This window comes from Hippocampus zosterae, chromosome 8, assembly GCF_025434085.1.
Source record: "Hippocampus zosterae strain Florida chromosome 8, ASM2543408v3, whole genome shotgun sequence".
NCBI classification, from domain to species: Eukaryota; Metazoa; Chordata; class Actinopteri; order Syngnathiformes; family Syngnathidae; genus Hippocampus; species Hippocampus zosterae.
This window is the reverse complement of record NC_067458.1, coordinates 26063140-26087395: the sequence shown is the minus strand read 5'-3', so window position 1 is coordinate 26087395 and position 24256 is coordinate 26063140. Positions and strand designations below refer to the sequence as shown.

At 47.1% G+C, this 24256-nt stretch overlaps 2 protein-coding genes across 3 annotated transcripts in view; one reads left to right on the top strand and one right to left on the bottom strand.

Moving 5' to 3' along the window:
* Positions 1 to 183: 183 nt before the first annotated feature.
* LOC127606030 (BLOC-2 complex member HPS3-like) lies at positions 184 to 11934 on the bottom strand. 2 transcript variants are annotated; one of them, XM_052074020.1, is made up of 25 exons: positions 11766 to 11934; positions 11228 to 11376; positions 11060 to 11131; positions 10608 to 10701; positions 10439 to 10512; positions 9528 to 9740; positions 9373 to 9406; positions 9207 to 9289; positions 9001 to 9124; positions 8075 to 8225; positions 7907 to 7989; positions 7196 to 7367; positions 6900 to 6981; positions 6553 to 6710; positions 6282 to 6383; positions 5062 to 5173; positions 4763 to 4974; positions 2877 to 3054; positions 2577 to 2810; positions 2274 to 2471; positions 1466 to 1660; positions 1246 to 1350; positions 964 to 1170; positions 789 to 876; positions 184 to 604 (listed from the first exon to the last, which is right to left on the bottom strand). In XM_052074020.1, the coding sequence occupies exons 2-25, from the start codon at positions 11276 to 11278 to the stop codon at positions 477 to 479; spliced, it is 3150 nt and encodes a 1049-aa protein (XP_051929980.1). In that variant the 5' UTR covers positions 11279 to 11376; positions 11766 to 11934; the 3' UTR covers positions 184 to 476. The 2 variants fall into 2 exon arrangements, with proteins under 2 accessions (XP_051929980.1, XP_051929981.1); XM_052074021.1 differs by lacking the exon at positions 6282 to 6383 and having other exon boundaries at positions 11766 to 11933.
* A 3981-nt stretch (positions 11935 to 15915) lies between these two features.
* The window catches only part of LOC127606041 (breast cancer anti-estrogen resistance protein 3 homolog), a 38615-nt gene continuing 30274 nt past the window's right edge, over positions 15916 to 24256 (top strand). The window contains 3 exon segments of the mRNA XM_052074038.1: positions 15916 to 15946; positions 15949 to 16049; positions 18334 to 18448. Of these exon segments, the coding sequence (XP_051929998.1) occupies positions 15916 to 15946; positions 15949 to 16049; positions 18334 to 18448 (247 nt within the window).

Here is a 24256-nt window from a genome sequence, read left to right as displayed (position 1 = left end):
AATTGTCCCTCGGTGTGAGTGTGAGTGCGAATGGTTGTTCGTTTCTGTGTGCCCTGCGATTGGCTGGCAACCGGTTCAGGGTGTCCCCCGCCTACTGCCCGGAGACAGCTGGGATAGGCTCCAGCACCCCCCGCGACCCTAGTGAGGATCAAGTGGCTCGGAAGATGAATGAATGAATGAATGTTTCATGTGCTTGTAAGTGGGCGCAACACAGACCCACCTGACCTATCAAAAGATCTCATTTAACCCCCCCCCCCCCACCCCCCGGCGGGGCAAAAAAACCCTGTAAGAACTGTACTGTGACAAAATATGAACGTCATCATCAACTTGGACTAAACTTGAATCACATCATAGAATGACTACTAACAAGTTTATTTCAACCCTTATTAGGAAAGAGCTTTTGTACTTTTTTTTCCCCACATATTTTTATCAGTCGCAAGATTGTGTGTGTGTGTGTGTGTGTGTGTGTGTGCGTGTTAGGCCAATAAGTGTCTCTGGCTGCAGGTCAACAAGTGAGGTAAGAAGTATGAAGCTGTTCCGTCCTCAGGTAAGAGCTCCAGGAATTGTGCGGGACTTGTCTCCATGGCAACAACCACCAGCGTCTCTGTTGGTACAATAATACGTACGTATGAATCCCAGATGGCAAATATTTTGCAATCGTAAATTTGCATATTCTGGATTTAGTGCATGTTTTAGGGGTTTTTTTTGGGGGGGGGGGGATAAAAAAAATTAATGTGCATTGACTGTGACTTTATTGATAGCGAGTGAATTCGGGGTTGAGCTTGGACCTTTGAGAGCGGCCAACAGAATGCAATTGTCCGGCGCGACTCTTGTCCGACGGCAGAGTTCCGGGAGCAGTTTCTTCCACCACAAATCCTAAAGTTCGGACGTAAGGGGAAAGGAATGAGCATGCGAGACGCATAACACATAGCCCGAGATCGACAATTTCACACAGATACGGACCATGTATTGATCTTGCAAGTGGTGATTGGCGTAGGCGATGATAGCCTGCGGGCATCGGTCCAGGATCTCTTCGATGCTCTGATCGTACTGCCCCCTCCTGGTTGCACACAGAAGGTGCAGGCTGAAGCCCCACAACGTTTGGTCTGGCAAACTTTCCAACAAGGGTGCGACCGAGCCCACCGGCAGGGACGGGCCACAGAGGAGCGACTGCAGAAAACGCAAGACGGGGTGAACGCGCTGTATCCGGGCATACGATTGCACTTTTGCGGGCCAAACTCTTACCTGCATTTTGTGCAACGCCTCCTGGTGTTCAAAACTGGTACTGTGAGGTGGACTGAGAACAATAAGCCATGGATGCAGAGCGCCGTAATGGGAGCAGGAATTGATCTGAAACACCGCGCAGACATTTTAGTTGATGATAGTTTGACTAAAAGGTGCTATGTGAACGATTATAAAATACATTTGGGGGGGGGGGGGGAATTCTCATTTCCAGCAACTTTACCAGATCGTCGGCGCTCTTCAGTGACCTGCGAGCCGGAGGTTGCCGCAGACGTTCGCCTGCGCTCGTGTGTATCAGTCGGTCGATGTAGACCGAAGACAACCGGAAGAGGAGCTCTTGAATGACGCCTTCTTGTGACGACGCCATCAGCGTGGCCTCCCAGAAATCCACCTGCAAGCTGTTTTCGCAGCGCAGCACCTGCGATAAGCGCACGCGTCACAATGGCATGAAAGCTGAATTTTCAATAATAATAATAATTTTTATCCATTTGTGTTCATATTGTATTTAATTGAAAGATGTTTGTTGTTTTTTTTTCTCTTTCTCCTTTCTTCTTTTTACATACATTCTTGCTGCTGGTGGCTGTAAATTTCCCCAGTGTGGGACGAATAAAAGATATCTTATCTTATCTTATCTTAAATATGAAGACAAATAACAGGAACTCTTCCATTCGCTTGCATGTACTTGTTTACAGTTTATAGGATACATATAAAAACTGCTTAGGAAGTACACACACACACGCAGTCAGTGGTTGTGTGGAATTATGACAAAAGTGACGCGTTGATGTATGCCTTTAAGGGGAGGGGCTTGGCCGAGTAAGGGGACATCAAGAGCTCAGACTCCAACCTCGGTCGCTCTTAGCACTTTACTGCAGTGTTAGCGTCTGCTCCAGAGCCCCCAAATTTTGGCTAGCACAAACAAAGCGGGGGAGGGGGGATGGGGGGGGGCGTGTGACCCCATCAACCACCCAAAGACAAGGCCTCTTATCGCTCCCAGACAACAAAAAGCTTTCCGACGACTCGACGACACCGACCTGAAACATTTGGTCCACCTGTTCAAGTTGAACTTTGTTGTTCTCATGCAGGGCAACCATGGCCGCCACCAGCAAGCCGGGCTGCGACGCGGCCATTTGGTGACTTAACGGCGTGGGGGCGATGTCGGCGCGCCGGCCCGCGCCTCCCCCGTGCAGCAACAGCCTGGGCTCCTCGATGAAGCCGTACACCAAGACCAGCTTAAAAACACAAAAGGAAGTGGCGGATTTGATCCAAAGACCAACAAAACGCGCGATGCCATCGCACGCGGCGAAATCCTCAAACACGCCGGCTGCCTCCCCGACCTCGGCGTGCCTCTCCATCAGCCGCGCGTACTGCGCCGGGTCGTCCAAGCGCAGCGCCATGGTTGCCATGGTGATGGTCAGCGCAACAGACACGCCGGCGCCGGCCTCCAGCTGTCGCAAGATCCGCAGCGTCCGGTCGGGACTGACGTTGGTCATGGTCGGGCTGGAGCAGGCGGCGATGAGCTGGGAGGGTTCCGATTGGCTAAAAATGTCGATGACCTCGTCCGCCGCTTCCTGGGGAGACGGAAGAGACGTGTGTGGCTCGCGTCTGGACGTGAATCGTGAAGATGATTGCGTTACCTGAGCGAGATGCTGGTCGGTCTCCTCTAAAAGGTAATGCTTGAGGTAAAACAAAAAGCCCGGGCCGTAGGCGTGCGGGCTGCTCGGGAGGGGGCGATTCCTGGCCATGACGTCGGTGAGCGACAGGCCCGACATTCTGTAGTACGGCAAAGCCTGATGACAGTAGCTCTGGCTCCCCCTTTTGGGAGCAGAAAACATGACAAGGTTTGACACGTCTTGAGGTCGGATGAAGGAGAACGCTTTGGAATCATGAAGTCCTGGTGAGAATTTGTCAATATTTGTCAAAATGTCAAAATTTGTCTCGACTGACGGGGGTCGGCGGGTATTGCAAGAAGGGACTCGGGGGGTTCGGGCTCTGACCGTGAGCTCTTATCTGTCAAGAGTGAGCAGAAAGCGGTTTGAACATTTTTCATGAGTTTGTTTTTATTTCATTTGGACTTTTTTTTAATTGTCGTATTGTCATTTTTTTTAATGAATTACATTTTTCAATATTAGAAACATCTTTTTTTCTTGATTTAATTATTGTCATTTTTTTAATGAATTACATTTTTCAATATTAGAAACATATTTTTTTCTTGTTTTAATTTTTGCCATTTTTTAAATGAATTACATTTTTCAATGTTAGAAACATCTTTTTTTCTTGATTTAATTATTGTCATTTTTTTAATGAATTACATTTTTCAATATTAGAAACATATTTTTTTCTTGTTTTAATTTTTGCCATTTTTTAAATGAATTACATTTTTCAATGTTAGAAACATCTTTTTTTCTTGATTTAATTATTGTCATTTTTTTAATGAATTACATTTTTCAATATTAGAAACATATTTTTTTCTTGTTTTAATTATTGTCATTTTTTTAATGAATTACATTTTTCAATATTCGAAACATATTTTTTTCTTGTTTTAATTATTGTCATTTTTTAAATGAATTACATTTTTCAATATTCGAAACATATTTTTTTCTTGTTTTAATTATTGTCATTTTTTTAATGAATTACATTTTTCAATATTAGAAACATCTTTTTTTCTTGTTTTAATTATTGTCATTCTTTTAATGAATTACATTTTTCAATATTAGAAACATATTTTTTTCTTGTTTTAATTGTCATTTTTTAATGAATTACATTTTTCAATATTAGAAACATATTTTTTTCTTGTTTTAATTATTGTCATTTTTTTAATGAATTACATTTTTCAATATTCGAAACATATTTTTTTCTTGTTTTAATTATTGTCATTTTTTAAATGAATTACATTTTTCAATATTCGAAACATATTTTTTTCTTGTTTTAATTATTGTCATTTTTTTAATGAATTACATTTTTCAATATTAGAAACATCTTTTTTTCTTGTTTTAATTATTGTCATTCTTTTAATGAATTACATTTTTCAATATTAGAAACATATTTTTTTCTTGTTTTAATTGTCATTTTTTAATGAATTACATTTTTCAATATTAGAAACATATTTTTTTCTTGTTTTAATTATTGTCATTTTTTTAATGAAGTACATTTTTCAATATGAGAAAAAATTTTTTCTTGTTTTAATTAATGTCATTTTTTAAATGAATTACATTTTTCAATATTCGAAACATTTTTTTCTTGTTTTAATTATTGTCATTCTTTTAATGAATTACATTTTTCAATATTAGAAACATATTTTTTTCTTGTTTTAATTATTATTATTTTTTTCTTCAGATTTCTTTCGTGATTTTACGAGTGTTGATGTTTCCAAATTGCTTCGTTTGAGTTTTCTTTTTATTAGATTAGTTATACCGCTAGTTTGTTTTGTTTTTTTAAGGTGGTGATTTTATTTTCTGTGGGTGGACATAAGAGCCGAGACAATGTCCACATTGTCGAGCTTCCGATCTTGGCCACGAGTTACCTGCTGAAACAGTCTCCCAGCTGCGCACAGTTCTCCCGGAACGCCCGCTCGGCGGCCGTTCTGTCGGGCGGGTCGTCTGCGGGGCCGCCGTGGCGGCGCGGCTGCGAAGACTGAAGCAAGGCCGCGCGCAGGAGGAGGTGGGCTTCGCTGAGGACGTGCCAAAGACTCTGCGCGTGCTCCATGTTCTGCGCATAATGCTGGCTGTATTCAACCTGAGCACGCCGAGAACGTTGACGACCAAATTGGGTCACGTTAACGCATGTCGTCAAGGAAATGGGAGTCGGGAGGTCGACTTTTACCATCTCGTGGTAGAGAGCGAGCGGAGGGACCGTTTCCACCACGTAAAGGTTCCATCCGTGTCCGACGACGGCGCCGGTCTCCTTGGGAGTGGACATTGTCCACTTCCTGCTCCTGGGGTCAAAGGTCACACAAACGGGAAATTGCAGAGCGGACTCAAAAAGAAGACGTTGACCTCCGTTGTATGGTCCAAGTATAAAAAAAAATATATCAAGTGAATACCTAATAAAGGTTTTTGCTCCAATTTTTCATGAACTCAACTACAAGGAAAAAGTCTTTCAAAGGAAGAAAGTGATCTACCGGAACGGAGAGAGCAATGTGATTAGGTGACCAGGAAAAAAAAAAAAAGTAGCGTGGTTAGTGACCGCAAGCTCGAAAAGATGTGCGCCTTTGCGATGTTGCTCCTCGACTGGGCCATGATTTTCATCCCCCCCCCCCAAAAAAAAAACGTTGCGCACCCCTTTTTTATTTGCTATATGGGAAATGTCTACTCTCAGCCATGAATTGAATGCGTGTTGAAACTATATTAGTTGGTGAGCTGGGAGGCGCGCCCGTTTTCAGGGGGGGTTAGCTTGGGTTAAGGGGGAATTACAAAATAAAAACTGCTGTCACTTTAAAGACCAAGCTGCAAAGTTCAATTGAAAGATCGACGAATATAAACAAATACTGTATAGAAATTATAATTTTTTTTTTTTTTTTTACATTGGTAAATGGGACATTTGAAAGCGTTAGCATTAGCATAAAATGTAGCATAGCATACTGACAGAATTGGACGCAGGAAGAATTTGCACTGAAACTAATCGGATAGTGTCTGAAATCTGAAATGAGGGATTTACCGCGACACACACAACGACACACACAAAAATCCTTAACGTAGATTAAAAAGCCGTCACTCGTCGATTTTGCAGCAAGGAAGGTTTGCTTAGCCACAAAAATTCAAATGCCCTGCAGGCATAATTTGTATTTACTTTACAGATTACGCGCATGCGTTGCCGCATGCCTGCACTCGGGCTTGTTTGTGCGCCTTTGAGTTGATGCCCGTTTAACCGCACAGTAAATCAGTTTTGCGTCAAATCTAATAACGGCTGATCGTGAGATCGGATCCGATTCTGTCAGTTCATCGATGGGCTTCATCGCGCTTTGAAGGCGTTGGCGTCGCAGTGCAGCTTGGAAGTGACAGCAAGTGACAGGCTTATTTTGGGGGGGGGTGGAGGAATCTTACAGGAAGGGGCGTGACAGAAGGCTCTCCAGAGCTGGGGTGGTGGTGGGATCGATTCCCACCGCCAGGAAAATACCCGTCAGCATGGTGCGCTCTTTCAACGTGCTAAAAATGTATAACACACACACACACACAGGTGCGCACGATAAATTGTTTGCTAGGCTAAAAGCGCAGGAAGCTAAACGTCACCTGCGCCGCAACGAAACGAAACGTGGACGAGACGTAACGACGCTCGGGTCTCGGCGCGTTGTTGTTTTTCTTTCAAGCGACTTACAGGCCTCGGCGTTGCGCGTTGCGTTCCGTCTCCTCTGCCGTCTCGGCGTCGGCGGCGGACAACAGGACCACGTGGCGGCCGTACGCGCGCACGCAGCGAAGGCCGATAAACAGCTGCATCCTCAGGGCGCACACTTCAAGGTTGCTGGGGGGGCAGGCCTGGAAAGACGCATGCGACGGAGTGTCATGTCACGCTCGCTTATTGTCTGACGTGATCTTTTTAGCCACCAAATTCTCATTTTAAATGTTCTCCGAATCGGACGTGAGCGTCATCACCAAAATCAGCTGATTGGGCGTTTTTGTTTTTTTCATGTTGCTAGGCAGATTTTCTTTTCGTCAGACACGTACCCTCATGGTGGTATCGATGTAGGGGTCCTCCAACCTGGCCGCCACCGCCGCGCAACGCACGGTGAAGCACTGCAGCGCGCTCCTAACGACACAAGTTCCAAGTTATGAACGGGGGGGGGAGGGGGGCGTTGTTTATTAGCATCGACGGCCCCCGCCGGCGTTTCTCGTACAAAATATCGATTGCAATTACGATTTCAACAATCGCGTCGGCATAGATTTGGGATTCGGGCTCCATCAAGGTAAACGGAGCCCCCCGTCATACTAAGCGGAAGATTTTCACGGAAAATGAGACTCACTTGGTGATGACGTGTAACAGGTGATCCGTCAAGACCGCTTCCAAGACCTTCTCGGGATACTGATAAGTTGAGAGAAGCTCCACGCCGCCTTTCAGGCTGTACAGGTAGCCGGCGGCGGGGAGGGAGAAGAAGCAGAACACGCAAGCTGGCTCTTCAGACCCGGACCGCCGGCCTACGCGGACAAGGGGGGCGCGTCCAGAGGGTGGAAAAACTGATGCTCATAAATCCTGAACGGATCCATATTCATTCATTCATCTTTCATTCATCTTCCGAGCCGCTTGATCCTCACTAGGGTCGCGGGGGGTGCTGGAGCCCATCCCAGCTGTCTTCGGGCAGTAGGCGGGGGACACCCTGAATCGGTTGCCAGCCAATCGCAGGGCACACAGAGACGAACAACCATCCACGCTCACACTCACACCTAGGGACAATTTAGAGTGTTCAATCAGCCTGCCACGCATGTTTTTGGAATGTGGGAGGAAACCGGAGCACCCGGAGAAAAGCCACGCAGGCCCGGGGAGAACATGCAAACTCCACACAGGGAGGCCGGAGCTGGAATCGAACCCGGTACCTCTGCACTGTGAAGCCCACGTGCTAACCACTGGACTACCGGGCCGCCCCGGATCCATATTGTTTATTTTTTATTATTTTTTTTTTTTAAGAAAACGGCTTCTCATCGACTTTTTGATCCTCCTTGGATTGCGTTCAACTCACTTGTAAATAAGGGGTGCAGTTTCAGGGAGTGAAGGTGCGTCCCCTCCACACTGCAGCCCTGGAAGTAGTCCGGAGTAAAACGCCTACGATATACAAACAAGAAAAATTAATTGGTGAAAATTTTTTTTTAATTAATCAAAATGTGATGAGATCCTTCTCGCCAGGCACCTGAAGAGAACGTAAGAGAATGCGTTTTCTCCTCGGTCCTCCAGGCCCGTTTTCTCGATGCTGACGGGGATGTCGCAGTTTGCAGCTCGCTCGCCCAGCAACTCTTGGTGCCTTGGAAGGAGCAGGAAGTCAATCTGGTCTTCGGGTTGATCTGGGAAGGGCGGCGGAGGGGGTAAGGGGGGTGGGGGGGAGCGCTCCATATTAGAATCGCTGTATCATCCTGACTGATTAGAAAGCGTGCAAAGGCTTATTTTTTTTTAACTGAGAAGAACTATATAATAACCGGGAAAGATGACCAGTTATTATATAGGATGATTAATAATTTAGGATATCGTGTACGTCACAGGTGTCAACTTGTCTTTGCATTTAAAAAGATATTTCACGCATGTTTTCTTCCCAATCCTTCTTTTTTAAAATAAATATGACATTTGAACAGTTTTACCGACGCCCCAGTTCAAAACCACTCCATGATCGTGTTCCAACTTGGTTACACGGTCAGAATGGCCCTGTGAAGGAAACTATTTATGATGTCCCCCCCCCCTCCCCCGACAAAAATGAGTGTCAAAATCAAAATGCGAGCCCATATTTCTACGAAATCACAATGGGCCATTGCTGCTGGAACAGGCCTGCAGGATACTCACATGGTCTTTGGGGGGGCGAGGGGGGGGGGCGACCGCATCGGTGGTTAAAAGTTGACGGTGTCATGCCGAGTGCTGTCTAAGAATGAGTGGAACTTTTTGTCACACACGGGCAGCCGTCAATTTGAGATGGAAAAAGTGCGCCGTCACGCTTAAACCCGCATTTTGTTTTGGATTTACAACAGCGGCAAACTTCAAAACCTTTGGGAAAAAAATTTGAGTTTTGCTGCTCACACGCGCAGTCGTAGCGCACGGTATATTCCCGCTAACGCCTTTGAATTTGATCACCGTCTTTCGCCGCTTCAGACGTCTCCTCGGCCGCCGGGTCTTTTGGCTCATAATTCGCATGCAGTTTGAGGACCAGGACCTCCAGCTCCGCTTGCACGGCGACATATCCTGCGCACAGCGCCACCTAGAGGGGCGCATGTGATATTTTAATACACACAAAGACAGAACAAGCAATAAAGACAAAGAGAAAGCGGCGGTGCAGATACCTGTTTGGGATTGGTTGCCGGAAGATGCAGGATGACGGAGCGTTCAAAGTCCAAAAAGGAAGCGCTCGGGTTTGGGGTCTGATCTAGAGGTACGACAAGTGAGACATGGAGTTCTAAGTAGATTATCCGACAAACACCCAAACAAAGCCACTTGAGCGTCTGTTACCTGGACTTGCGCTCGAAGGTTGTTGGACGTTCGGCTTGGTTTGAAAATCAACCAAGGGAACGTTTCAAACGCAAGCGGAGCGAATGACAAAACAAGGTGAAGTGCGAGATCCCTTGGAACACACAGTGAACCGGATCCGGTTTTTTGGTACTTACCGTATTTTGATGGTTCTGTCTCCTCAAAGTAAACAGAACCAGAGTTTTGTCGCAGCCGACCAGGAGGTCGCCCGTGAGCGGGCAACACGCCACGGCGACGGGACGCTCCGATAAGGGGATCTCGATGATCTCCATTTGTACTCCGCCCCGCTGGGACGCCCCTCGAAGCAGGTGGCCCAACAAGCGCACCCCAACACGAGCCTTCTCCTCGGCCTGTACACGAGTGACATGTTGATTCGTCAAGCTGCGCGCCGACGCCTTGCAAGAGCGATGGCGGGGCGGGGGCTTGGTTCACCCCCCCCCCCCAAGAAAAAGGCTATTGTCCGATTTTAAAAAGAATTATATTATATATATTTTAACCGGTAGTCCAGTGGTTAGCACGTCGGCTTCACAGTGCAGAGGTACCGGGTTCGATTCCAGCTCCGGCCTCCCTGTGTGGAGTTTGCATGTTCTCCCCGGGCCTGCGTGGCTTTTCTCCGGGTGCTCCGGTTTCCTCCCACATTCCAAAAACATGCGTGGCAGGCTGATTGAACGCTCTAAATTGTCCCTAGGTGTGAGTGTGAGCGCGGATGGTTGTTCGTCTCTGTGTGCCCTGCGATTGGCTGGCAACCGATTCAGGGTGTCCCCCGCCTACTGCCCGAAGACAGCTGGGATAGGCTCCAGCACCCCCTGCGACCCTAGTGAGGATCAAGCGGTTAGGAAGATGAATGAATGAATGAATGAATATTTTAACTAACAAGCTGAACGTCACATCGCTACGTATCACCATTTTTTTTCATCCCAATCCTACATCACAGTTTTCACCTTTCAAGGGGGGGGGGGGGTTCGGTCCACATTAACCGCGAAGAAAAATCTTTTAAAAAAAAAAAGCTCGGTTGTCTTTCAACGTGTTTATTTCCCAAACGCCACACCTGATAACGCCAGTTGGTGTAGGCTCTCAGGTAGGTGGAGCTGTTCTTCTCCTCGATCGTGACCAGGTAGTCTCCTAGAAGTGGTTGGGGGCAAGAAAAGAACACGATGAACCAAACGGTTGTGCGCACGCAAGAGTTCGCCAGCGGAGGAAGAAATAATATCGCGTACCGATGTCGCTGTGCAGGATGCTCCTGACGGAACCCATGGTAGCGAAGCGACACATGAGCGGGCAGCCCTCCCGCTCCAGATTGTAGGCTTCCACCTGGACCCGGCACAACGCATTCTCCGGTCTCAAATCATTCTTACGATTCAACTCAACTCATGATAAAAGAGCGGCTGGTACATTTTCATCCTCATTCGGATTCACAAGCAAAAGTAGATCTCTCAAATGTTTTTTTTTTTCCCGACTGGGTTGTAAGCGTTAAAGATTTGGTCTTGCTTTTTTACATCACAAAAACCTGGTATTTAAAAAAAAAAAAGGTGTGTAGACTTTTTTTTCCCTATCAACTGTAGATGGATATGCTGATCCAACAAAACGGGTTTTATTTACATGCGATCAATGCGGACTTCATCCTAAGTGAACCTCGACAGTGCGCCCGTTATGTTCATTCAATACTAACCTTGCATCCTCCAGCGGTTACCACAAACAAGGAACCACCTCCGCAGCAGACCAGGCCGGGCTCCTGCTCCACCTGGTGACATGGAGGACAATGGATGTCACGAGCAGCTCTTAAGAGGATAAGTGACGTTTAGGTTGTCTGGCTTGGCTCAGGAGGACCTCCACTGACCTGCACTATCTGCTGTGAGGCGTAAGGATGGCAGTTGTAGACGTGCACCATTTTGTTGCGGAGCTGATTCAATGGGACAAGGTGGAGTGGAAAGAGAACTTCCAATTCCGAGTTCTACTTTCTCTCTCACGTACAGGGTCACCAGCGCTCTGTGAGAGCACAACTAATTAGTCAGTTCCCGAAACCATTCGAGTGACTGTAAAAAAAACACTTACGAGGCAGTTGTAAACATTACGTGACTGTTAAGATATTCAGTCACAACACTTTCACTTTGAAAATATTATACCGTAGAAAATGGGGGAAAAACCACAAACGGTATAAATGAAGAACCACGACGTTTAAGTATCATTTTGTCGCAGATGGGCGTGTAGCGAAAGCAGAGGCCAGACAAATGTGTGTGTGTTGTATTCGTCTAATCGATATCACATGCTGCGGTCTTGTGAGCCGAACCGGGGGCTGCGACAATCGACTTCAACCCCTTTCACCTTGTCTCACCCGGTAGCGAGTTGACAACCAAATAAACCCGAGGCGTACTTACGCTCCTGTTCAGTTGTGTAACGGGATGTTTCTCCTCTTCATGGTCGAAAACTGCAGTTTGAAAGCTTTCACGCCGCAAAGCAGGAAGTTGATGTCAACCACAACAAGGTTGGACACGCCCCCCTTTGCTGTCATTGGTTAATTTCACTCGCTTGGTTTTTACTACTAATAATAAGACATTTTATTTATAAACGCCTTTCAAGACACCCAAGGACACTTTACAATAACAAAAAACACAAAACAATACTTCGGATAAAAAAAAATCTCGATCTCAATCCCCCCCCTTCATGATTTAATTTATCCTTCTAAATCCATAGAGGGAGTCAGTTTAAAAGTAAGAGCCTTCAAATCCCAGATTTGTATCCAAATTATGCGCATATCAATCTTGGCGCTTTTCGTTGAACTCATGATGATATCACTTTAAAAAGTAATTGTTCTATACCAGGGGTCACCAAACTTTTTGAGAGTGAGAGCTACTTCATGTGTCCTGATTGTGTGAAGGGCTACCAAATTGATACACGTCTGAAATAACATTTGTACAAATTAAATTTAATAATATTAGAACATTAGCTAGCTAGACGTATACTGTAGCTAGCTAGTTAGATAGCTAAATAGGTAGCTATAGAATCTATAACACTGCCCATGTTTGCATTTTTAAATCATAATTTCTACGAGCAAATCACAATCCTAGCACTGGCGGGCTACTGGTGTGGTCCTCACGGGCTACCTGGTGCTCGCGGGCACCACGTTGGAGACCCCTGTTCTATACGCTACTGAGCACATTAATAGTGTTTAGGATTCCTATTCCGCGCATCTCTCACTGCAGGACCGCGCAGTGCTGCGTACGTCACGCCAGGGGGCGCTTTAGCCATGGACAAGTATCGGAAAGTTGAAGTCCTCTGGCCAGATGCGTGAGACTATCGCTGAATTGCTCGGGTTTTTTTTCCTCCAGGAAATAAAGCAAGGAAGTGATAATGTTTTTACATTTTTCAAATTATTCATATCCCTAATTTGACAGTGTTAACAAAACACATCCGGGTATCGACTCACACCTTCTACTTGAGTCAAGGTCAGCGTCACTCCACTCCCACTTTGAACACAGTTGATGTTGCATCGCTTGCCTCTGCTGAGTGACCCTGTCATGAGCGTAAAACCCCCGAAAATGTCGCTCTTCGGATCAGTGAGACGGACAAAAGCCCTCCACAACAATTAGGTGATGGATGGTCCAGGAGGGGCGGGGGGCAAAAAACAGAAATTGTTTTTCAAATGTGTCCATTCACAAGTCAGCAATGGCAGGTCCATCCATTATATGACACAAATGATTATTTTGTCACTCCTGTAATAACTAATCACTTTGAGTCATATCGCCATGGACACATCAATTGTACAATCTCTCTCTCTCTCTCTCTCTCTCCGCCACCCCCAAGTGTGTTTGATGGCTTTGTAGACAGTTAAAGTGGATGACATGGCAGCAAGTGGTGCAGGCTCACCATTGTGAGAGCTGCGAGCAGCAAGTGCACTTGCAGGCTGCATTGCATGCGGCACTCCGCCGCATTCTTCACTGACTGGAGCTCAGCAATTTGCAAGGTAGGTGTCATTTTTTTTATTATCTTTCTATTTTTTTGGGGGGGGGGGGGGGGAACTGAAGTTCAGGCCTCTCGTTTGTACCTGAAATGAAATGAAGCGCCTCCCTTTAAATAATGCTTAGCGCCGATTTTATTTTGCAGCTTCGTTCAATTGCTTGGATTGTTTCAGTCGCAGACGCAGGGGTGTCCAAACTTTTTGCCAAGGGGGCCAGATTTTACGTGGTAAAATGTCGGGGGGCTGACCTTGGCTGACATTCTTTACATTGAACAAAAATATTGTTCAACAAATTTTAGTAAGCCAGTCTGTTTCACATTTCCATTTTTATTTTAATTTCAACAATCTTAAGAATTTCTTTTGGTTCATTTGAAACAGGAATTTGAAATATGAGATATCAGTCAATATAAACACGGAGTGATGTCTTGTTAACTCGTGAGTGATGCCCTCTAGTGTCTAAATGCTATTACTCATTTAGTGAATGCTATTACTCATTTAGCCACTAGAGGGAAGCAGTACTCTATGAAACATCACTCACCAGTCTACGAGACCTCAGTCAATGCAACACGTGTTCCATTGCGCCCAACCCGCGGGCCAGACGGCACTGATTTTATGACAGGGGCCGAGGGCCGGATGAAATTTGACCGCGGGCCGGATTTGGCCCGCGGGCCGGACTTTGGACATGCCTGGTCTAACGCGATTGGCCAAACAGACGCCCTCGCTCGATAGACGGCAGCCAATAAAGGCATTTAGACTGAGTGAGTGAAGCAGTTTGGCCTCGATGGCAGTCTTGGCTGTGCTCAAGTTTGTTTTGCCCTCCAAAGTCCAATCCATTATGGGATGTTGTTCAATAGCCCGGCTTGTTTGGCTCACTCAGCAGGCAGGATCCGCGCGCGGCTATTTATAGCGTCGCTCTTCAATGAGAAATTGGATATTGCCACAACACCCGAGAGAGAGAGATGCGGTCATGGGAAACGGGCCGAGGTCGCAGCCCAAGGAGAAAAGTTGAAGTGGACTCGACGGAAAGAAGAAGCAGCCTCTTGGGAAAGCATTTTGCGCTCGCGGTTCGGAGAGTGTTGCCCCCCCCCCCCCCCCTGCCAATGACCACGATTTGCGGTGCAACCAAGGAGAAGGAAGCCCCACGGGTTATTTGGTCATGTCATGAAATTGCCTTCTGCGCTCATCCTGAAAAGAGCAATTGCCACATTTCAAGCAGCCAGTTGCGGGATTGCCGGGTGCCTTGCTCAAGGGCTCATCCCATGCATGCAGCCTCTCTATAGTGTTGAAGGGAAGTCAAACCTGAGGAGAAAGCGCTTGAACTTTGTGAATCCGGAAGCCACGCAAACGCAGCTGCTTCATTTTTGTCCCGTGTTTCATTTCCCTTATGTTGGAAGTCGCCCCCCCCCCCCAGTCATATTTTTGTCCCCTTTGGAAACTGCTTGGGCAAAACCTCAACACAATGCAATAAAATACATCTGCGCGGCAGACGGTCCTGGCAGCTGGGATGTGAAAAGTTTCATCTGGCTGAAAGATGGCAAGTAAAGCCCTTGACTTTGGAGTCGGCAGTCCTCCATTATCAGTCTCCAGTTGCTCCAAAATGCTGCTCCTCACCTCTTGACTGGTACCCGACCGGCTCGCTACACATCTTAAGAGTTCTCTTCAAGTGCTTTAAGGAATTCAGTCGAGAATCTCCTCCTTCAGATTCCTTGTGCCGCAGTCTCTGTCAGAATCTGCCAGTGGAAAAGAATCGGGTAATGCGGGTAATGGGAACGGAGTGCCGAAAGTGCATAAAGGACTCCCCCGTGGGCCTCCATCCACAATGACACCCCCTCGCACGTTGGCTTGATGTGCTTGAGCGAGGAGTCGTGCGGAGTGGTGGCACACGCTTCGCTATCTGTCATTGACTTCCCTTGTAAGAGCACTTCATATAATTGCGTGAGTGCGGGGGGGAGTGGCGGGGGGGGGGGGCACCGCGCATACTCAGTCATTGCCGCTCTTACGGATTAATGCGCTCCGTGTCCTGTCCTTAGCGAGGATGTGTCGCCGCATGCCCGAATAGCCCTTGAAAGGACGGACTGTGGTCACCAACTCTTTCCGGTGACATTTTATTTTATTTTTTTTAATCATCATAAAACTTCCAAGCGTGAACTGATTCGATGATATTTTTCTTTTTATTTCCAAACTGATCTTATGGGGGGCGGCCCGGTAGTCCAGTGGTTAGCACGTCGGCTTCACAGTGCAGAGGTACCGGGTTCGATTCCAGCTCCGGCCTCCCTGTGTGGAGTTTGCATGTTCTCCCCGGGCCTGCGTGGGTTTTCTCCGGGTGCTCCGGTTTCCTCCCACATTCCAAAAATATGCGTGGCAGGCTGATTGAACACTCTAAATTGTCCCTAGGTGTGAGTGTGAGTGCGAATGGTTGTTCGTTTCTGTGTGCCCTGCGATTGGCTGGCAACCGATTCAGGGTGTCCCCCGCCTACTGCCCGGAGACAGCTGGGATAGGCTCCAGCACCCCCCGCGACCCTAGTGAGCATCAAGTGGCTCAGAAGATGAATGAATGAATGAATGATCTTATGGGTGGGCTTCTATTCCTTCAGGTTCCATCTCTTTGCGGACCATGAGGCACCAGTCCATCTCCCGATGGCTGAGTCAGCTGGGACTGCCGCAATACTGCGCAGCGCTGGAACGAGAATACGATGGCGTCGAGGTACTACGCCCGTAAACGATCAAGCGTCCAAATTCATGCTCGACCGTGAAAATCATTGACAATGAGTCTCGTGGTTTATTTTTGACGCTTTGTTTTATTTATTTATTTATTTTCTCCGGAAACTGTTCGGGTTGTTTCACCCCAAACTCAAGTGGGATGATGCACACCCGCGTTTCACGACAACATGGCGGCGACGCGCAAGCATGCAAAAAAGGAATCGCAATGTGGCCGCTGCCCGATTCCGTTTCTGTTCCGACATGGGGAGAGTTGACGTCACCTTGTAAACACGTATTTTCTTTGGGGGGGGGGGGCCAAAGAAAATACTTGGAATTATTTTGAATGTCAGGTCATGTTTCATCCTGCAAGAAGTGAGTCGTTGGACGGGTGATTCCATCTGCGGTCTGTTATGTTGCTCATCTCAGGAAAAGAATTCACGAGACTTTTTAATTTTTTTTTTCCGGACCATCCGCCTTTTTTTTTTGCGTCGCGGCCTACTTCCCGACATCTTCCGATGCGTGTCCGCGTGTTGGGAGAACTCTCGATGCAGCGATGGCGCCTACTTTCAAACGTCATCGTGGCATCGTTAGACGTGTTGCTGCTCATTTCTTGGGCAGCGATCCACTTTTGGTTTTGGTGAAAACAAATCACGTGATTTCACTTCAGCTTTTTTTTTTTTCAGCTAATTTGGATTGTTGGAAAACCAAAAAAAAAAATGACAGCACTCCGAGTTAATCGCGAAAGGTTAAGTAAGTTAACTCTCAATTAATTAGGTGGAGAAAGATGTGATGAATTTCTACTCTTAATTAAGAGAAAGGAAATTACCAGCAGTGAGTTAAAAAAAATTCCTCATATTAAGGTGAGTGTAAAATCAACAATTTGATGGTTTTTGAAGGACACCTGCCACTCAGCCGCCATTTTCAGGAGTCGACAATGGATGGAATTTACAACCTCGTCCTTCAGCTATCGTGGAATCATACAGCGCCACTGAGCCCTTTCGGGTTATTATATCAACAGTGTCCAGCTCATTGCTTCTCAAGCGTCCGGGATTAAGTCCCGCATGACTGAGCTTGTAGGCACCACCGACACCGGCCAGACATTTAAGTCAACATTCGGACAAGGATCGTCAAAGCTCTTCCATTTTCGATTGGTAGATGCTTTCCGAGTCCGAATTTACAACTCGAGCTTCGTGTGGCGATTAAACTGGAAAAAAAGTGGGGAAACCTCGGGAAACGTTTCGGTCGTAAAAAGCAAACGTTCCAATCAGTGAAGTGAACACATGAAGATTGTTGTGACTATTGAGGCGCGTGATGGCTCAAAATTCATGCATTCACACGGAAAACAAACCCGTCCCCAAAAAAATCGAGAATTAATCAGCCGTTAAATCAACTCTGCTGGGAAGGATTGAAAGTTCACACGGTGGTTGAGCTCTGGATGAAAAGATAAAGAAAACACGTCACTTTGGATTTAGATACAAACGGCGATGAGACGAGAGAGAGGCGGATCCGACAAGCCCAAGCTACGCGCATGCGTATTTTACAAAGATAACGCGCTCGTCGTGAAGTAACAACAAAACAACGAGTCCTTGAGCCGTGCGCCGGTTTGACTTGTGAAGGTCCCGTCCGTGATGCCGCAGTGTTGTCAATTCATTCATTCATTCATTTTTTTGCTAACAACCCGGTGGCGGCGTGTGCTAAGCAATGCGCTAATGACAAGATCAGGGCCAGAGCGGGGGGGGGGATGGCACAACTTTGGGGAGACAGGCGGTCACCGGCTGGTCTCGCTGCTTTACATTCTCGGGCTGGAGCCAACAACCTGTCTAGACAGACGTGGAACTTTCTTATCTTCCACCAAAACATTTTGTGTGTGTGCGGCGCACGCTTCAAAACGCATTTGATTATTCCGGGATGGAGTGTCATGTGTCGTTCTGGAGAAGGTAGCTTTCGATAAATAAATAAAACGAGCGAATCCTTTCCTAGCTGAAAAGATGATACAAAGGGAACGTGAGCTTTCTAAAGTTGCAAATGGCGACGGCGTGGCGTAGCGTGCGCTTCGCATGCAAGAGTTCTGGGTTCAAATCTCCAATCTGACTATGTTTCCCCCCCATGCTAGCAGCCGCGAGACACGCCGCTTTCCTCTTATATTCCCCCCCCAAAAAACATCCATGCTAGATCAATTCAAGAAAACCTTCCGCCGCCGTGATAGCGACTCAACACGGCAACGCAAACATTTTTTTTCTTTTTTGAAGGACTCGCATGCGCTTTGTGCTTCTGTATGTCTCTTCCAGGACCTGCTCCACCTCACAGAATGCGACCTCTTGGACATTGGCGTTTACAATCGCCTCCATCGTTTGCACCTCCTCACCTCCTTACGCCTCCTCCAGGAGGGGGAAAGGCAGAAAGGTACTCCGCAAATACACACACACACACACACGCACGCACACGCACACACGCACACACTTTAGAATGAAAAACTTGTGAGGACCGGCCTAAATGTCCTCACTTGTCAAAAATGTCCTCACTACGTTGGTCTTATAATCACAGTGGTCCTCACAAGAATAGTCATACAAACACACACACACACACACACGCAAACATTATCTTCTCTTATCTGTCTCCAAAAAGTTCCCCCTAGCATCCATCTCTGCCTTTCTTCTAACATGCGCGGAAAATGCAGCGAGCTCGACAGAAACGTATAGCATGATAGTCGTGTAAAGACACGCATCTGCCTGGGGGGTGGGGGGGGGGGTCATGAGGGCGCACTCACCGGCTGGCTTCACCAAGGGCTTGTGTAACCACTGAAAAAGTCCTTTGGAAAAAAAAAAAGTCCAATACGTACATCGGCGACCCCTGATTAAAAATGTAGTAAAGCGATTTCCCGTCATTTCCTCAAAAATCAATAGATGAGACGGATTAGTGAAACACTTATGTAGGACTTTTTTTTTCTCAGTGCCTGCAATTAGGCCGTTCTTCTTCAAACTTCTTCCCATGGTGCATCAAACATTTTGGTTTCAAATAAAAGATATGGCGGTCCGGTAGTCCAGTGGTTAGCACGTGGGCTTCACAGTGCAGAGGTACCGGGTTCGATTCCAGCTCCGGCCTCCCTGTGTGGAGTTTGCATGTTCTCCCCGGGCCTGCGTGGCTTTTCTCCGGGTGCTCCGGTTTCCTCCCACATTCCAAAAACAGATTGAACACTCGAAATTGTCCCTAGGTGTGAGTGTGAGCGTGGATGGTTGTTCGTCTCTGTGTGCCCTGCGATTGGCTGGCAACCGATTCAGGGTGTCCCCCGCCTGCTGCCCGGTGACAGCTGGGATGGGCTCCAGCACCCCCTGCGAACCTAGTGAGGATCAAGCGGCTCGGAAGATGAATGAATGAATGAATGAATGAATAAAAGATATGATATCGTGCGGGTTAAAATGACAACACCTTGTCTCCAGCCTACATTTCACTGCAACGGGACTTTCCCGTGACGGCCATTGAAACCAAAACAAAACAAATAGTACAGAACATGTACAATTCGGATTTTTCATTTGTTCGTCTCTTTCATGCGATGATGACTTCTCCCATGAGCTTTTCACTGCTTGCCTACCAAAAAGCCTTTCCCCCCCCCATCCCCTTCTTTCAAATTCTTGGCCGGTGGCACGGCGGACACTTTAAGGGCCGTTGCTGAGGTGAAACAGCCTCGGCTTCAAGTTGCTTAGTCGCCAACTACCATGGCATTATCAGCCTGCCATTCCTGTCATTAAACACACAGGCCAGATTTATGCAGCAGCAACACACACACACACACTCACACACACACACACTCACACACACGCGCATCTCAACAACTCTTTTCTCAAAGGCCCGATGACACACATTTCAGACACTCGCTTTAGGGATGCCCGTCCCCACAATGTGAACAGATTTATGTTCCCGAAGTACACACACACACACACGCTCACACACACAAACCAAGCATCCTGAGAAAATGTCAAGGCAACATTTAACCCCGATAAGAGCATTCCGGCGAGAGCACCTTCCCAATTCAAAACACACACACACACGTCTATATTTAGACTCTCTCCTCGAGGCTTTTTCATTTCACCTTAAGATATACGAGTCGTCCGAGAGTGACGCGTGCGTATGTATTTAAAACGACGTTATTATCGCACACGTGCTCCCAATTAGAGGGGAGACGGCAAGACGTATTCGCGGAAAGTGGAAGGAGAACCCGAAGCGAGAAGCTCTTTGGCGGCTGAGTCGCTTGCTTGTGAATCATCACTTGCACATTTTTCCTCATATACGGAACGTGTCCTATCGATAGCGTCCACATTCCGGGAATATCATGTCGTATTTTTGCATGCGTACAAGCGGTTTTCGAGACTGCGCCAGACAAAGAAGTCTGTTGTGAAAGCGCAACGCAAAATATGGATTGACATCGAATTATTGACTTCATCATCGAGGCATCACCGAAGGCGTATGTATCGTTACCCTCTGAATCATTGACAAAACTGGTCCATTGAAATCATTATTATCATCGTCTTGAATTAATTTGGGTTGTGGCACGGTTGCTGGGGGATAGGAAGGAGTTGTTTTCACACACAAACACCAAACACCGGTTGTCGCCAGCTGCCCGTTTCACTGCGACAAACTGTGATCGCCCTGGCCAATATTCAATCATGATCCGCAAGTGAAGATCTTGCAGTTCCTTATAAAGGTGCTTTGCGCATGTCAATTTCCTGCTTGGACAGCAGCCATGTAGAGCGTGCGCCTACTTATATTTATATTTGACGTTATGTGTTTGTGTAAGCACAGGATGTTCGCCCGATATCCGATCAAGCTGCGAGATTACTTTCTGCCGTTGTAGAGGAAAGCCCCACAAAGATAATTTCCTCTACGGCATGATCTGTGTTGAACTCCGCAGTATTCCGTGTACTTGCTGTATGTGGTGTAAATATCTTCCTCAGACAGTCTGTGTGTGTTTTTTTTTTTTTTTTTTTACACAGACGATGTCATCTGTAATCTAGCATCTGTCAAAACAGTGCTGATCCACTCCCAGGAATTAGACATATCCGAAACGTTATGAGTCAGAAACCAAAGGACAGCAAGTCTCTCGCCCTTTTGTAGGATGTTACTTTGTATTGACATGTGTTTTAAATTGCTTGTCAAGTTAAATGCGGAGGCCGTTGGTAAATTGAGGTTTCTACTGTCTAGATTTGAATTAAATTCGTTGCTGAATTGAATTTGTGTCCTACGGGCACTTTATATTGCTGTTCTGGTAAAAACGTTTTTTGGTGGCTTAGCGCAGCCGAATTTGGTCACCAGTCACTCACATATAGACATATAGACTCTCCTCGGTCCAATTCCGGTCCGAGGTTAAACCCCCCCCCCCCGCGTGGTCCATCACACCCGTAGCAAAGGAAAATGGACAGTTCCAGTGGCTCGTTACGGATTTGGAGTATTTCCTCATCGCAATTCTCTTCTGACAGTCATGTGCCAAGCACGCGGTATCAGGAAGTTGACATGAGTCATTAAACTCAGGAAACTGAGAATCAGCTCTGGACTGTGACTTCGGTAGATTTTGAGCAATTTTTTTTTCTTCTCCTGAGTCTGTCAAGCAAGAGGAATGAGGAGTGGCCAAACAATTTGTTGTTGACACATAGCACGTTTCGGATAACGCAAGGATGTTCGTACAGTCTGTTCTGTCGGGCAACACGGGCCGGAGGAGGAGGAACGCGAACGCAACCGGCGGAAGGGAGAAGAGGGAGGATGAGGTTGCGATTAAATGAAGGAGGCGCAGTATACAGAGCACGTTGGTGCCATGTACAGTAGATGCCCCGGAGAAGAAGCGGAACTTGCAACCTCGTTGCACTCGTTAGCCGCAACGTTTGGGAGCGGAACAAGGAAGAGAGAGTTCTGCGGCTCTCCTTGCCACAGGAAGAGATGGATGAAATTATTAGTGCCGAGCGTGTATCTCTCATAAGTTCTGATGTTCAGGGTTCAAATCTTTTGACGGCCCCTTTCCACAGGGCTTGTGCTAGTTCTAGTTCGATGCTATGCTAAATTGCAGAGCAGATCCTAACAGCGCATTATTGTTCATCCTTTTATTCATTCATCTTCCGAGCCGCTTGATCCTCACTAGGGTCGTGGGGGGTGCTGGAGCCTATCCCAGCTGTCTTTGGGCAGTAGGCGGGGGACACCCTGAATCGGTCGCCAGCCAATCGCAGGGCACACAGAGACGAACAACCATTCGCACTCACACTCACACCTAGGGACAATTTTAGAGTGTTCAATCAGCCTGCCACGCATGTTTTTGGAATGTGGGAGGAAACCGGAGCACCCGGAGAAAAGCCACGCAGGCCCGGGGAGAACATGCAAACTCCACACAGGGAGGCCGGAGCACCCGGAGAAAACCCACGCAGGCCCGGGGAGAACATGCAAACTCCACACAGGGAGGCCGGAGCTGGAATCGAACCCGGTACCTCTGCACTGTGAAGCCCACGTGCTAACCACTGGACTACCGGGCCGCCTCTTCTTCTTATTATTATCATTTTATTTTTTTTTGTGGAAAAGGAGTCTGAGTGCCGTTAATCCAACATCAAGTCTAAAAATATGTGAAGGAAATGTGACATCTGTGCGTCACGTTTGTGCAAAGAAGGGCGGGGGCATCCGCAGCCCTCCACCGATCATTGATGAAGCGGCTTCCGACGATTTGAAGAGGCTTTCGTCCGTGTTTGATGTGTATTAAGTTTCCATCAATTGTTTATAATCACTTATACAATATTATGAAATGATCGTATTCTCTGAAAATGATATACGGGAGATTCCGCCTTCATGAATGGAAAGAAGAGAAGATAGGCCGTACCGGTACTTTACAGTTTACACAAAGCGAAGGTGTCATGACTGTCTGTTATTTTTTTACAACCTGACTCACCGCAGGGTTCCTGGAAGTACCACGCCCCCCCCCAACCCCCTACACACATGCTTGCAATTTTTTTAAACACGTCTGTATAAAATCAGATGCAAGAGAGGCTCAGAAATATGGACTCAAATTCTGCATGTGAGGAGAAAGCATTCGCCTCACAATTGGTCTCGCCGATTCCGTTTTGTTGATATCCGTTTTTTTTTTTTTTTTTTTAGTGAACAAAACACACAGTCGCAGGTGTGCGTGTTATCAACATGAGACAAAACAAAGGAACTGGAGGACAAAGGCAAGAGAGAGTGTTGTCCCTGGGGGGCTCCAGACACTCACCCACGCGCCGAACATCACGTGTACAATATGCCCCTCCCAAAATCAGCCCAAACAAGTTCTCCATACCCGAGTATAATACCCTGATTTGCTGGGATCCATTTTTTTTACCATCTGGTCACGTTTGTCCAAGTTTTTCATGCTCCCATAACACGACAAAACATGATGGTTGAAAGTTGCCCTCTTTGTCTCGGCCACTCCTTTACTTGCACTTTTCCTGTTTTGAAGAGAGCACACCAGGTGGGTGTGCCGAGACAGGAAAAAAAATAAAAATGACGGTGTCACAAAGTGTATTTATTTCGATTGTTGCCATTGAAGGTGGCCCGGTAGTCCAGTGGTTAGCACGTGGGCTTCACAGTGCAGAGGTACCGGGTTCGATTCCAGCTCTGGCCTCCCTGTGTGGAGTTTGCATGTTCTCCCCGGGCCTGCGTGGGTTTTCTCCGGGTGCTCCGGTTTCCTCCCACATTCCAAAAATGTGCATGGCAGGCTGATTGAACGCTCTAAATTGTCCCTATCCAAACTAGATAACACTCAAAACAATAAGCTCGCTTTACTTCTGGTGGAGGGCGGCCCGGTAGTCTAGTGGTTAGCACGTGGGCTTCACAGTGCAGAGGTACCGGGTTCGATTCCAGCTCCGGCCTCCCTGTGTGGAGTTTGCATGTTCTCCCCGGGCCTGCGTGGGTTTTCTCCGGGTGCTCCGGTTTCCTTGAACGCTCTAAATTGTCCCTAGGTGTGAGTGTGGGTGTGAATGGTTGTCCGTTTCTGTGTGCCCTGCGATTGGCTGGCAACCGATTCAGGGTGTCCCCCGCCTACTGCCCGAAGACAGCTGGGATAGGCTCCAGCACCCCCCGCGACCCTAGTGAGGATCAAGCGGCTCGGAAGATGAATGAATGAATGAATGTTGCCGTTGAGGGGGTTGTCATTAGCATGCCAAGCTAACACCTGCAACATACAAGCTCGTTAGCGCGCCGCTTGTTGGC

Excerpts from the sequence above, each read along its gene's own strand:
- LOC127606030 (XM_052074020.1), bottom strand. The coding sequence starts at position 11,278 with ATGGTGCACGTCTACAACTGCCATCCTTACGCCTCACAGCAGATAGTG. Across the intron at positions 2,811-2,876 it reads CCGACCAGCATCTCGCTCAG|GAAGCGGCGGACGAGGTCAT; the intron begins GTAACGCAATCA and ends CCGTCTCCCCAG. Across the intron at positions 1,661-2,273 it reads AGGTGGACCAAATGTTTCAG|GTGCTGCGCTGCGAAAACAG; the intron begins GTCGGTGTCGTC and ends CGCTTATCGCAG.